The sequence below is a fragment of the Trachinotus anak genome, unplaced genomic scaffold, assembly GCF_046630095.1.
Source record: "Trachinotus anak isolate AG129_WGS33_773 ecotype Australia unplaced genomic scaffold, CSIRO_AGI_Tana_v1 ptg000025l, whole genome shotgun sequence".
Taxonomy (NCBI): domain Eukaryota; kingdom Metazoa; phylum Chordata; class Actinopteri; order Carangiformes; family Carangidae; genus Trachinotus; species Trachinotus anak.
This window is the reverse complement of record NW_027273876.1, coordinates 2,191,514-2,205,478: the sequence shown is the minus strand read 5'-3', so window position 1 is coordinate 2,205,478 and position 13,965 is coordinate 2,191,514. Positions and strand designations below refer to the sequence as shown.

The 13,965-nt window shown below is 38.9% G+C and overlaps 2 protein-coding genes and 1 long non-coding RNA gene across 4 annotated transcripts; 2 read left to right on the top strand and 1 right to left on the bottom strand.

The window, feature by feature from the left end:
* The first annotated feature begins 231 nt into the window (after nt 1-231).
* Nucleotides 232-8,016, top strand: trim16 (tripartite motif containing 16). Of its 2 annotated transcripts, XM_071463017.1 has the most exons (7): nt 843-1,556; nt 1,638-1,674; nt 4,707-4,802; nt 5,172-5,405; nt 5,918-6,089; nt 6,426-6,521; nt 7,060-7,798. In XM_071463017.1, the coding sequence occupies exons 1-7, from the start codon at nt 973-975 to the stop codon at nt 7,656-7,658; spliced, it is 1,818 nt and encodes a 605-aa protein (XP_071319118.1). In that variant the 5' UTR covers nt 843-972; the 3' UTR covers nt 7,659-7,798. The 2 variants fall into 2 exon arrangements, with proteins under 2 accessions (XP_071319117.1, XP_071319118.1); XM_071463016.1 differs by having other exon boundaries at nt 232-1,674; nt 7,060-8,016.
* A 778-nt stretch (nt 8,017-8,794) lies between these two features.
* On the top strand, nt 8,795-12,688 carry tvp23b (trans-golgi network vesicle protein 23 homolog B (S. cerevisiae)). Its single transcript, XM_071462078.1, has 7 exons — nt 8,795-8,917; nt 10,622-10,695; nt 11,107-11,251; nt 11,395-11,484; nt 11,646-11,771; nt 11,858-11,986; nt 12,077-12,688. The coding sequence occupies exons 1-7, from the start codon at nt 8,906-8,908 to the stop codon at nt 12,101-12,103; spliced, it is 603 nt and encodes a 200-aa protein (XP_071318179.1). The 5' UTR covers nt 8,795-8,905; the 3' UTR covers nt 12,104-12,688.
* LOC139608392 (uncharacterized) lies at nt 11,282-13,942 on the bottom strand. Its single transcript, XR_011685016.1, has 2 exons — nt 13,397-13,942; nt 11,282-11,778 (listed from the first exon to the last, which is right to left on the bottom strand). It is a non-coding gene; the product is annotated as an uncharacterized lncRNA (long non-coding RNA).
* Nucleotides 13,943-13,965: the final 23 nt, after the last annotated feature.

Below are 13,965 nucleotides of genomic sequence, written 5' to 3'. Positions count from 1 at the left end.
TAAAAACAACATTCTGAGATTATTTGGTTGATGTTTAAAATAAAATAAAAACTCATCATCCAGCGTAAAAGTAAAGTCATTACAGCATAAAATATCTTTATAGAACCATAACAACACAACAGTATTTCACAGAAAACAAAAAAGTGAGGATTATTTAAAAACAAACGAACAATGAGACAGATAGAGGTCAAATCCATGTCTCTGATTGGCTGAGTGCACATGTGATTGATCACATGACCATGTGAGAGTTGTTCCTGCATGCAGCTGTGAGTAGGAGTGACTTGATAAATGTTTCTTTATTATTTACACATACTTGAGGGTAACGTCCCTCAGGGTGATTCTCTGATGAGCACTGGCTCTGGTCACTGGGTGGCAGTGTCGGCCCTGAACTGGCTCCGTGGTCCTGCTGATTCACTGAATCACTCGTTTTCACTGGATTCTCCTCTTGAAGTTTCGGAGCAGCAGGAATGCTCACATGTGGAAGAGAGGAAGCAGCTGAAGAGACAAAAGGCTGATTTCCTCTGTTTTATCAGTCCTGCTGGATCAGATACAACAGAGCAACAATGCAATCAGTGAGGTCATCAGTGTGGTGAGTGAAAAGGTCTGTGAGTTTCAGTCCATGATCAAACACAATGCATGTGGAGGAATGCAACTCTACACCTCTGTGTTCCTCGTTTACAGTGTGAGCTCCGCCCTGTGGTTTCTCTTTTCCTTCAGGGTAGGGGAGGGCAGTGATTGTGCGAGGGGGTGTGTGTCACTGTTTGCTGCCTTGGCTGCCTGGCTGCATGTGAGTGCTGAGGGGGCGGATAACATTTAGACTGAAACTATAAAACTTGGACTGACGTTCACATCATCTAGGTGTGGCTTTCTTCAGTGTGATCCAGGAACTGTCGGCTCACAAAAGCCGCTCAGCCAGTTATTTACAGAGAGCATAAGAGAGTGGAAGTGAAGCTCAGGAGCAGGACTAGAGACATGGCAGACACTGCAGCTGTAGAAGCAGCTCCCACCTCCAAACAGCAGCTGTGTGGTGTCTGCTCAGGTGTGCTGGGTGGAGACAAACTGGCGGCCTGTGGTCACTCTGTCTGCGGCTCCTGCCTCGGGGACAAAGCCTGTCCCAAGTGTCTGCAGAGTCCTGACAAGTCTGAACCTGCTGATGGTCTGAAACAGAACGGAACAAAAGCTGAAGCTCCGGTGATTAACAGCAAAGAAGAGCAAAATCAGGACCCTAAGACCACAGAGGAGATCAAGATCCAAGAGGATCTGAAGGAGTCTGAGGACCCCAAGAAGCCAGAGGAGGAGAAAGAACCAGAAACTGGAGCAAAAGAGGAGGTAAGAGAAGAGCAGGAAGGGGTGAAGGAGGAACCTTTGGGCCCCGACGATGTGGTGTGCGATTCATGTATCGAGAGCCCCTGCAGGGCCCTCAAATCCTGCCTCACCTGCCTGGTGTCGTACTGCGAGGCTCACCTCCGGCCTCACCTGGAGAACCCAAAGTTTCAGAACCACCGGCTGGTGGAGCCGCTCAGGGACATCGAGAGGAGGACCTGCGAGAGCCACAAATGGCCCCTGGAGATTTTCTGCTGCGCTGATGCCTGCTGCATCTGTCAGGACTGTGTCACGGAGGACCACAGGGGCCACAACACCGTCCCTGTGGTGGAGGCTCGCCGGCAGATAGAGGCAAGTGTTCTCAGATACTTTTCCTTTCATTAGAGGTCCTCGAAACTGAATGTTCATACCTCCAGATATCAACGTTCCTCTTCGGTCAACTATACAACTGTCCAGTTAGAAAAAAAAATCTGTTTATAGCCCAGTGTGAAAACTTCTTTGCTGTGGGATTTTTAGAGAAAAGTTCACATATATTTCACAAGAAAAAAAGCCAAAAAAGTCAGAAAAAATATACAATTTTCTGTAACAGACAATTTTTTTATCATCCTTTTAATCACCTCTTCAGCCCTCAGGTTTATTTTAGGTCTGCTTTAAGTTTCCTGACCCGTCAGTTGGGTCTAAATCTTTGTTTTTCTCTGTTTTATATCATTGTCAGTTTAATGTCTTTGGGCTTTTGACTGCTGGTTGACTCCAGGGACTTGTGATGGATATTTTTCACACATTTTTGATATTTATGTGAACAAATTATTAATTAGTAATCTGTAATGGAAATAATTCTGAGTTGCAGTAATTTTTGAACATAAATCCACAGTTTTCTCAGTTTAGACTGAGTCTGTTTTTTTACCTCCAGCTGCGCTGAGTGTTTGCCTTTTGTTATTTATTTTTTGATGTGTGGCAAAGGCGGACTCCACCACGGTCTGAGCAGATAAAAAGGACATGAAAAATCTAGAGTAAATAAAAGTTTTCAACATCAAAAGGACAAAATATAATTGAACAAGTTCCATTCATTTGTAATTTGAGCTCAGGAGCTCAGCAGTGACCCTTTAAATATCCACACTAGTGTTTTCACATCTGACTGAGCGGCTTTGATGGATGTAACCTTCAGCACCAGTGGAAATGGGATGAGCTGTGTCTCCAAAATGCATTGCAGTTGTCCTCACATGTCCTACAATGCAGCTCTGAATACTTAATCCAATTAAACCAGTAATTCTGACTCATATCCACTGTAAAAATATCCACTGTAAAGGTCAACTACTGAGCTCGTTCCTTGTTTGATTAACAATATTGTTTGGCTTTGCAGTGGCCTGGAAACTTAATACTGAAATCTATTTAGCTGCTCTGACACAGAAAAAGCTTGAGCTTCAGTGAACATGTCATTTGTCTCCTTCTTTTTGACAGTTCGTGACCCTCAGGTTCAGACATACCAGTCAACATTCCTGCAGAGATCTGTAGCTTTTAGCCTACACCTGTTATTTGCAGAGTGTGCTGTTGCAAAACCTCAAACTGCTTCATTAGAGCTGTAGAGCAAACAGTGCAGGGAGGCTCTTAGTGTCAGTACAGCTATTTGGAAATGTAGTTGAAAATACAACTTGAATATTGTATATTATTTTTACTTTACTGCAAAGCTTTGTCTTAAATTCTATATGAATAGAAAACAAGAAGTGAAATAATAATAATTTAAATGAAGCTCATACTTTTAAACTCTCAGCTGTTCCCTTTCAGGGAGATTTATTTCCACAGTACAGATACCAACACTTAGAAAAACATAGAAGACAATAGAGTGAAATGAGTTCCTGTTCAGTGCTCATGTTCCACTTTAGAAATTGTTCTTTTGGAAAACTCTCTGCATGACTCACACCGCTGCTTTGTTTGATGCCACTGTCCACTGAAGGGGTTTAAATGTAGCTAAATACAAAACTAAATAAGCCCATAAACCTGTATTACATTTGAGTCCCAGAATCCTTTAAGTGACCACCTAGATAAAAAAAAAAACATGATGAAAAAAGATGTAAATCCATTTCTCAAGTTGCAACCTTTCCTGAAATACCTTCAGAACAGAGTTTAGTGGTGTTAAATAAAGATTTCATTGATTCAGTGTCGCAAATCTCAGGATTTTCTGCTTTACTTTGTATTAAATTACAATAAACCAAACTATTTGTCGGACAAAACAACATTATTGTTGGATATTTTACAAACCAAACAGATTGATCAGCTAAACAAACACCAGGTTAATCCATAATGAAAATTATTTTATGTTGGAGCTCTTTATTATTGAAAATTAACTCAACCACAACCAACGAGAGTAAAATGCAGTTCAAACTTAAATGAGTGAATGATAATAATAAATTAGTTTTGGTCAGACTTTTTAAAGTCACTGGGGTTTCAATTTGAATTTCAGCAGAAAATGTACATTCCTCTTTTAGTTCAACTCAAGATCAGCTGACTGAGGTTGAGTGCAGGTACATATCGGGAAAAATATATAATATTATTATTTCATTATAATTTTATTATTAAAATTATATATACTTTTTCTAAGATGAAACAACAAAATACTATGACAAATTTCAAGCAAAATAGGTATTGATATTTCCTAGTTGGTTAAGTGCAACACAGCATCGTCTGCGAATAAGTTTATATTGATTTTTACATATATTGAGATGTTTCTGTCACACTCATCACTGCAGGTTACTGTCTTATAAGTTCATGTGGGCTCAGCACTTTTATTGTATGTGCATGATGCAATATATGACTAGCATTACTAGCTAACACTTGTAGCTTGTGGCTCTTGTCTAAATATTCCTAAAAGCAGTTCTATAGCCGATACAAAGAGGAGCTGGGAGAGAGAGCATCCTGCACCCCTTTCCAGCATATAGTAATTTCTTCAGTATGTTATTAGTATACATTTTAGCCATGGGCTATTTAAATAGCAGTTTTACCAACTTTAGGTGAATTTATTTTTAACATGGACTTCATGGCCCGTCTCCCTTTATTAAAGAAAGGAAATGTAGCGCCTCCCTCAGGGTTTAAACTTATGGAACAGTCTCCTTGAGTACCAGCTTCAGCTCCAGAGTCGCCTGGACCTGCCCGAGGAATTCAGACTTCAATCTAAAAAAAAGTCAGTGCTTTGAAAATGTATAACAGGATGTGTGATCTTGCTACAGAGTAAGGGAAAGTAGGAAACAACAGAGTTTTAGAAGTTTACATTTGCAAATACTTGTTCTTTCCTTGTGTTAGGATCTGGCATATTTTCAGCATTACAGCATGGTTTGTGGTTTCTGTGCAGAGACATGCTGAGGTCTGTTTTCTTCTTCTCATGTTCACAGAAGGAACTGAGGGAGAAGCAGACTGAGATGGTGAAGACAGTGACAGCAGCAGAGAATGCCATCAACAAACTTCAACTAAACACAGTCTCCATAGAGGTAAACTATGACTAATATCAAGCCTGATCTCACTGTGTGTGTGTCACATGAATGTCACAAGAGTAAATGAAAATGAGTTGTTCTATTTTTGGCTTGAGAATCCTCCTGATGTATCAGAGCCACCTAAACCTGAAGGGCTTCCCTGTGGTGTGGGAGGAAATCCATGTTTTTCATGCACAGTAGTTTCAGGTGGTGGCGACACAATGAAGTGTCCCCTCAGTAAAGCTGCAGTTACACAACTATCATGTGATCTGATGCATGGCCTAGCTGTTATCTGTATATTTTATACTCATACCTTCCTCTCTCTGAGGATGTAAAGACTTTTCAGTCCATACTGTGTGATGTGAAATTTTAAAAACTATTCTGCAGCAATCGGTGACCGATGTGCGAGCGGTTATTGAGAGCCAGTTTGAGGAGCTGCAAGTGGTGGTGGAGAGGGCCAAGAGGGAGATCACGGAGATCCTGGAGGGTGAGGAGAAGCAGGCGCTGAGGCAGGCTGAGGGCATCCGAGTTCACCTGGAGCAGAGGTGCACAGAGCTGAAGAAGAACCAGACACAGATGGAGAAACTCTCCAGAAACAAAAATGATGTGGATTTCCTGCAGGTAACACCACCAAGCTCGAGACATGGTGCCGTCAACAGGTTCCCAAGGATACATTTATGCCTGAAGGCTGGAAGAACCCTCTTGTTCTTGTTCCTGGATGACACTGTTTGTCAGGCTATCTGAAGGTTTTTGAATGTGACTAACCAAAACTAGCTGAAAAATACCCAGTACTATTGTCCTAAATCTCTGATCTTCTGTAAAATTCCTATGTGGACTTCAAATTTATGAAATACTTTGAATTGATTAATCCACCCATACATTAATCCATCCAATTTCTGTTGCTTATCCAGGTCTAGGTCATGTTTAATGGTTAATATATTATATTATCAGGAATAATTGTTACATACTCCTGGCATGTGCTGACAGAGATGTGATATAAATATAAGGTCATGTACTTGCTAAGTACAATTAGGTGCATGAAAAATATAAGAAGAAAAACCAGTTGTAAGGTTTTTCGAACTTTGGCCAGTATGACCATGAAACAGGCGTTGAGATCCTGGTTTGTCTTCTAGGAGTATTCAGGGTGGAAGAAAGAAGCCGCTGATATTTCTCTGCCTGGGGTCTACATTGGCCTGATGGATCGTCTGAATCCCTTCAGTCGTGTGATCGTTGACTCCACGCAGGAGCTCTGTGCCATGCTAGTCTCTTCGTACATAGAGAAGGTCAAAGAGACATGCAAGAATGGTAAGAACAAACAGCACAGCTGCTGGGAGGACCCACACGAATTCCAGATGTACAGATACTAGCCTACATCTGGGCATGTTACCACATGTTAAGAATTTTCTGCCTGTGTCATTTGTTTAGAGCTAACCTGACATAACATGTGTCTAAATATGCCTCACTGTTTGGGGAGGAACAACATGAGTCACCTCTTTTGTGTGCCACGCAAATCAGGTCACCTACAGGAGCGGAAAAACAGTCAATACTTGTTTCCCTTGATGCATTTGTGTGCCAACTGAAGGCAAACTGGACATGGATAAATTGGGTTTTATTTTATGACACTGTTTTCTTCCATTTCAGACAAAATGGGAATAAAGACCACAGTTCATGCGATTGTCGCAGCAAAACAGAACATGACGATACCCAATCCAGAGACACGTGCTGACTTCCTCAAGTGTAAGTGTGACAGAGATACAGCACTGATAGTTGAAATCAGGATTTTTAAAATGCTGATGACATGAGTCCAAGTCCCTCAATCCCACATAAACAGAAAGAAACTGAAGGCAACAGTGTTTCTGTGCATTTTTAATGCAATTTGAGAGTAGATTATTGATTATTGGTGGCTGTTGTTTCCAAGCCATTAGGCCTAATAAACACAAAATCCTCTTTTTTACTTGATTTTTGTTTCTGTTCAATTCATTGTGGCTTTTATACAAATGAAAAAAGAAACGAAACTAGAGGGGCACTTAAAGAGGGCAGACCTCCACCAAGGCCAGTGTCAAACAAGAAAAACCAGACTACATAGAAAAAAATTCAGATTCATAGCAAATGATTTACATCTGCTCCAAAATGCAATGGGTTCGTCACTGGCCCATGTTCAATCGCTCCACCAAGTTTGGTGCAAATTTGCTCAGTACTTTTTGTGTATTCCTGTTGACAAACAAACAGACAGGGGTGAACACAGTAAACAAACATTTTGAAATTCCTCTCTCAGATGCTGCCAACGTGAGTTTCGACGCTGACACAGCTCACAAGTTCCTGCGTCTGACAGAAGAAAACAGGAAGGTGACTAACACCACACCCTGGCAGCATCCTTATCCTGATGTACCTGAGCGGTTTGAGAACTGGCGCCAGGTTCTGGCCACAGAGAGCTTCTATCTGGGCCGGCACTACTTTGAGGTAGACATCAGCGGCGAGGGCACACACATCGGTCTGACCTACAAGAGCATTGATCGCAAAGGCAACGAAAGCAACAGCTGCATCACGGGAAACGACTTCTCCTGGTGTCTTCAATGGAACGGACGCACCTTCTCTGCCTGGCACAGTGATGTGGAAACCCCTCTCAATGTGGAGAAGTTCACCCGTATTGGGGTGTATGTGGACTACACACAAGGCCTTCTGGCTTTCTACGGTGTTGAAGGCACCATGACGCTCATCCATGAGTACAAAGCAGAGTTCCTGGAGCCTCTTTACCCGGCTTTCTGGTTGTCCAAGAAGGAGAATATCGTGGCCTTGGTGGCACCTGGAGAACCATTACGGCTCAAAAGCCCCTCTCCTCCCACATCACCTGCAAATGGAGATGTTTTATCATAAACGGCAGCATGGCAACAATTAGAAGTCAGTTTTTCAACAATGATTCAAGTACTGTTTAATAAAATATACTTATTATCTGGAATATATTAAAGGGAAAACATGAAAATATGGTAATATAAGTCTTACCTTATCAGCTTTGTTTACAATAGATTATTTTTGTTGCAAAACTAAGATGATAAACTGGTTCCTCTTTATTTATGTATATCTGGGCTCATATTCATACTCCTGTGTATGTTTGGGACATCTGTTACTGTACTTCTCATCACACTGTGAATTCAGAAATGTCCTTTATTGTCTGTGTGCAAATAAAACTTTGTATCTTCATTTGCAAAAAGAAAATGAAAGACAAGAAAACCTGTTTGTTTTTTCTTTTTTTGTGGATTTCCTTGGAGATTGTCCAGTAGATAAATTACCTGATAAGTTACCTGCCACCGCAGATTTTGGGTGGATGTGATGACAGTTTGGCTTTTGATGTATAAAAACTATACATGGATTTAATTTTAAGGCATCCTCTGGATTTTCTTGTCATTGTCAGGTAAACAAATAAAACAGGTACAAAACAGAAACATGTACAAAGATAGTAAAATTAAGAAGTATTGACCTAACACAGTAAACTCATATTAAGAATCTATTTTTCTTTGTTAAAAAAAAGTGCAGGCCCACACATAAGGATTGGATTTAACCATTTCATGCAGAGATAAAAAAAAAAGTGAATGTCTGAACACTAAAATCAAGTCCAGATGTTTTTCAACTATGTTTTATTTTGAAAACTGTCTACGGTTGTAATGGACTCCTTGCATCAGCAGTTACTGACCTTGGCGTGATTATGGTGTCCATGGGAAGGTCTAGGGAAAGATAGATGGACAAATAAACCGTGCAGTGGTGGTATACTACTATACACATATACTTTATATAGTGTATACCAAAATACACTATAGATTAGTACAATTTACACAAACTTACACACAAACCTGGAAAGATCAAATTTATCTTCTAAAGTTTCTAGTTTTTTTTCTTTCAAGGTTTGAATATGAATATAAATGCTATAACAATATGTGTCAGTTCAGAGAGGTATGATTTAACAGGTATATTATGTAACCACTCAGTTCATCAACTTATTCACAAGCTAAAGTAAAACCGGTTAAAATGACGTAACAACAGACGTGGCACGCCTCGGTCACCTGACTCCGCCGCACAGTGACGTGTAACTGAGCATGTAAGCCGGAAGAGCCTGCTCCCATTTCAAAATGATAACAGAAGTAAGTGACACATTTCTAATGTTTATTTTTTATCTGCTAATATGTCAAACAGCGAACATAGCCTCATGTAACAGGGCAGAAAACTGTGACATTAGCTCATCGGCACAAATTATTCACCAGCTGAGCTGAGCAGCTGTCGTGCTAATGTTGCTAAGTAGTTAGCATGCTAGGTTTGGCAGCTATTTACACGTCTGCGCTGTTAACGTAGCTTCAAAACCACACAACAACAGTGCAGTTTGTTGCTGATAAACACGCACAAGGTGTTTGTTTTAGGCCCGTGGACGTGTGTTCACACTTTGCCTCTGAGCTAACATTAGCTTGCTCAGGTTAGCTCCGCTGCCTTTCTGCCCCATCGATATAGTTATCACACAAAAGTGAAGCCACTGACAACACTGCTGCTGACGAACCAGATCTGACCTCGTTTTAGGTTTATTAGTCACTATTACTTCAAGTTAAACGTCTTTAAAAGGCTCAGTAGCTTTCAGCAGCTTAAATATCTACTTAACTACACAAAAAGACAACACTTTACGTCCCCTGACTTGGCTTCTATAAGCAGTGTATAAACATAATCATAAGTGTTACAGTAAAAGAGTGACTACAACACAGTACATATGGTTTCAGTATTTTATAAACACTTTAATGTGCGTGTATCTGCTTACAACCACATTATAGTCTGTTATTTACTAAATGTTTATATACTGCTAATAAATGCTACAAAGGGGATTCAAGGTAAGTGTTACCCAGAAAAGTAAAACTTTATTATAAGCCTCCGTTTTAATATTTATAAGCAGCATATAGATATGTATGGAATGGTCTATAATAGAGCTAGTCGATCTGTCAGTTGTTAGAATATTTATCAGTAACTATTGAATAATCATTTATATTGTTTAATTAAAACAGATGCCAAAAGACTTGGCTGATTTGTTCTCCTTTGTTGTACACAGCAAACTGAATATCTTTGGGTTGGGACTCCTGATTGGACAAAACAACAAATTTGATACATTCCCTTGAACTGTGGGAAATTATAACAAGTTATGACATTTTATAGAGAGAATAGTTAATCAATTTGCTTGATAAAACACAAACAATACATAGAAGCTAAACAACAAAGATGATACATGAAAATAAGACACAAACAATACATAAAAACTAAAATAAGGAGAAAAAAGGATGAGAAATACACAGACCAGCCAATGATATTTGTAACATAATCTATCTCACATGTAGTGACTCATTTAAAAAGGCAGGTTAATCATATAAAACAAAACAGTAATATGTCTCCTTCAGGGCATTTTGCGAGTCTTTTAAGAGTGCTGCTAAAGTAATTGTATTCTGCAACTCATTCCATGCCCTAGGGGCATAAAAGGAGAACACAGTTTTGACAAGCTCTGCAGTTAGCAGGTCTAGTCCTACAGTAGCTGGTATGAAAGGCTGAAATGCTGGAGATACAGGAAGTTTACCTAAAAATATCTTGTAAATAAATATCACCATGTGTATTTTTTTCCTCTGGTATGGAGAAGACCATCCTAATGGTTCATGTAAGATACAGTGGTGAATGCATGAGCCTGCATTCCTTACAAATCACACAGCAGCGTGATGAGCCAGAGTGAGTCCAGCTGTAAACAAAGCTGAGGCTTTAGTTGAGATGGTTTTGTGTACATGTGTGTCTCCAAGGGTAAAATATCTTCCTTATTGATCCCTCAGGATACCAATGATGAAGACGTGTCTCTGTTTGATGCGGAGGAGGATGCAGGGAAAAGGTCAAAGAAAAACATTAAGTAAGTTCACAGAGGATTTACAGAAGCTTTAACTTTATCTCAGCACTTGTGCAGCAGTGGAGCGACAGCACAGCAGAGCTGCAACAAAACATTTTGATAATCAGTGGTTTTAGTCACTTTTCAAGCAAAATGTTCAAACATTTGTTGGCTCCAGCCTCTCAAATGTGAGGACTTGATACTTTTTGTTTGTCATATATTTGGGTTTTTGACTGTTTGGCTGAATGAAATATGCAGTTTAAATAAGTCACCTGGAGCTTTGAGAAATCATGATGGGCATTTTTATTGTTTATTTATTGTTTTAGACAAATCAAGCAGACAAGAAAATAATCTACCGATAATGATTAGCTGCAGCTCGGTGGCACAGTACTAACTGTATTTCTAAAACATACTCCACACTGTATCTGTTCCCAGGCATCCGGTGGCGTCCTTCTTCCACCTCTTCTTCAGAGTCAGTGCCCTCCTCACCTACCTGCTCTGTGAAATTTTCAGGAACAGTTTCATCGCCTGCATGGTTACAATAATCCTTCTGCTGTCATGTGACTTCTGGACAGTAAAGGTGTGTCTTTTACTACTTATACAAGATACATTTTCTCTTTTTTCTCTAATTGTTTATTTGAGAAAAAATCAGCAGCTTGAAAATTAATGACATTTTTTTTAAATCAATGCTATTATTAAAGCCATAAATATCTACATTTACAGAACATCACAGGGAGGTTGATGGTTGGTCTCAGGTGGTGGAACCAGGTGGACGATGATGGACGAAGCCACTGGGTGTTTGAGTCGAGGAAGGTAAGATGCTCGTCAGCATGTCCCATGTTCTGTGGGTCTTTAACCTTACATGATACTGACCTCTTACTCTGTATGGGTTTGATAAATGCACTTGTTTGGGGTCAGCTGACCCTATGGTATTTGCAGATGTCCTAACTGTGAGAATATCCTGTTTTCTTCAGGGTACTGGGAAGCAACAGGCGTCAGATTCCGAGTCCCGAATCTTCTGGCTTGGGCTGATCATTTGTCCGGTCCTCTGGGTCATCTTTGCCTTCAGCGCCCTCTTTTCTTTCAAGATTAAATGGCTGGTAGGTCCTAAAATTTAAAGGACAAAACTGGTATAATTTTGTCATTTTCATTGTCAAATTATAAATGTCTGTCATCTTCCACTCAGCCTATAGTGATCATGGGTTTGGTGTTGCAAGGGGCCAACCTCTATGGATACGTGCGGTGTAAAGTGGGGGGCAAGACCAGCTTAAAGAACATGGCTACAAATTACTTTGGACGACAGTTCCTCAAACAGGTGACTTCAGTTTAAATAAAACACACTGAATAGTTGTTGATTCTCGGTTTTCTGCAAAGTCTTGATGTATGTTGTGTTTTTGTTTTGCAGGCGCTGTCTAAAGAGGAGGAATCATAGAGTGCAGCTCTGCGATTTGAACACGTTTGCATTATTCTTAATGCTATAATATATATTCTTTTAGCAAGTGGATACTTAGAAGGAAATCTTTTTGCAACATGAAAATAACAGACTTTAACATTTTCTGTAGAATGTAATGTATGACTGAACAGGTCCCAATAGAGAGAGTTTCCACAGAGAGGTCAGAGGTCAGAGGCCTGGTAGCTGTTTTCCATTACTGAAGCTTAGCAATAAACCCTCACAAACTTTAACTGATCCTTTTGTGTAAATGCATGAGTGAAAAAAGTGTGTCAGTGTTTGAAATGTTTAACTGATTGTAGTTTGATGTGACATGTAGTCTCACAGCTCCCTCAGATATCTGCTTTATTTTGTGTTTTCATCATCCCTTGACTTTCATCTTAATAAGAATTAATAAAATAAAACATGTAGTTTCTTAGAGCTATTGTACAAATCTTTTTGTTTGTATTATAGACACGGTTTTAAAGTAACAGTGTAAAGTATTCCTGGAGATTTGTAAATATGTATGTAAAGAAACTATGTGCAACATCTTCTTTTGTGCAAATACATTTGTAACATTTTTCCGAACAGTGTGGTAGTTTTTATTTATGCAAATAATTGTTACTCACTGTACAACTTATGAAAAATTATAACTTAAATCTGACTAGTTTTCTTTGTTGGCTTGAGGACAACTCCAAGTTTTTTTATTATGGAGTGAACAAATATAAAAAAAAAATCTTTTTTTGTCTTTTGTTTTGGTGCAGCAGTTTTTATTTCAAAATTCCTCGTGTTAAATCCATCTGTTGATGCATTGAGAAAAAAAGAGACAATTTTGATTACTGTCATATTGTTATGTTCAGTTGATTTTCAAGCGAAAATAATGAAATAATGCCAAATATTATCTGGTTCCAGTATTTTATGGTTTTAAATTTTTGGGTATTTTTTGACATTTCATAAATAAATAATTAATTGTAAATTAATTGATAATGAAAATAATTGTTGGCTACGCCAAAAATTTACATTTTCCAGAGAATTTTCCAGAAATTTTGTGGAAGAAGCAATTTTTAATTTGCATAAAGGATATTCAGGTCAAAATTAATTGCCAATTTAAATGACTTTTTATATTGTTAGATTGCTTAATCTATAACAACTATTCTACAGTTTATCTATAATGCATCATGTTTTATAAAGATTCAAACTAATTATCTGTAGCTGTCATATTCAAATGTGGTGGAATATGATTATTTATAATGTGATTATTTACTTCTTGTTTTAATGTCTGATGTATTTATTTACCAGTTAACAGTGTCTTTATGTTGGTCCTCCCTTTGACTACAGCGACCCCAGAGCTCTGTTTGCTCATTGCATGCATCGACTCAGCCGTCACAAGTATTTCACACGTTTTCATACAAGTCAGCTACTAACTCGAAATGGATTTATAAATGATTAATATAAAAACGAAATCATTTTATCTGCCACAACAAACATGGCGTCGGTTTTGTCCCAAACACTCAGGATCACCAGATGAACACGGAAATGAAGCCCCTCCATTTTGAATCCGTCAAGTCATCTTATGTACCGGAAGTGAGGCGTATTCACCTTCAAAGTAAGTCGCATCATTTTTTTGCACAAAGAAGAAGTTGTAGCTCATTGATGTAAATGTGGTAACAAGCCAAACATACCAAGACATTTATGAGGTATACTCATTAAACATGTAAAAACCTCTATCGGTAAGTACAGCTATGACGTAATTTAGATATATGTTTTGAGGAATTTGAGGATAATTCGTTCGAAAATAAAGTATCAGTAATTTAGAAGTAGCGTCGCATTAAACCAGCCAATCCAAAAACCCAACTGGTTGATTA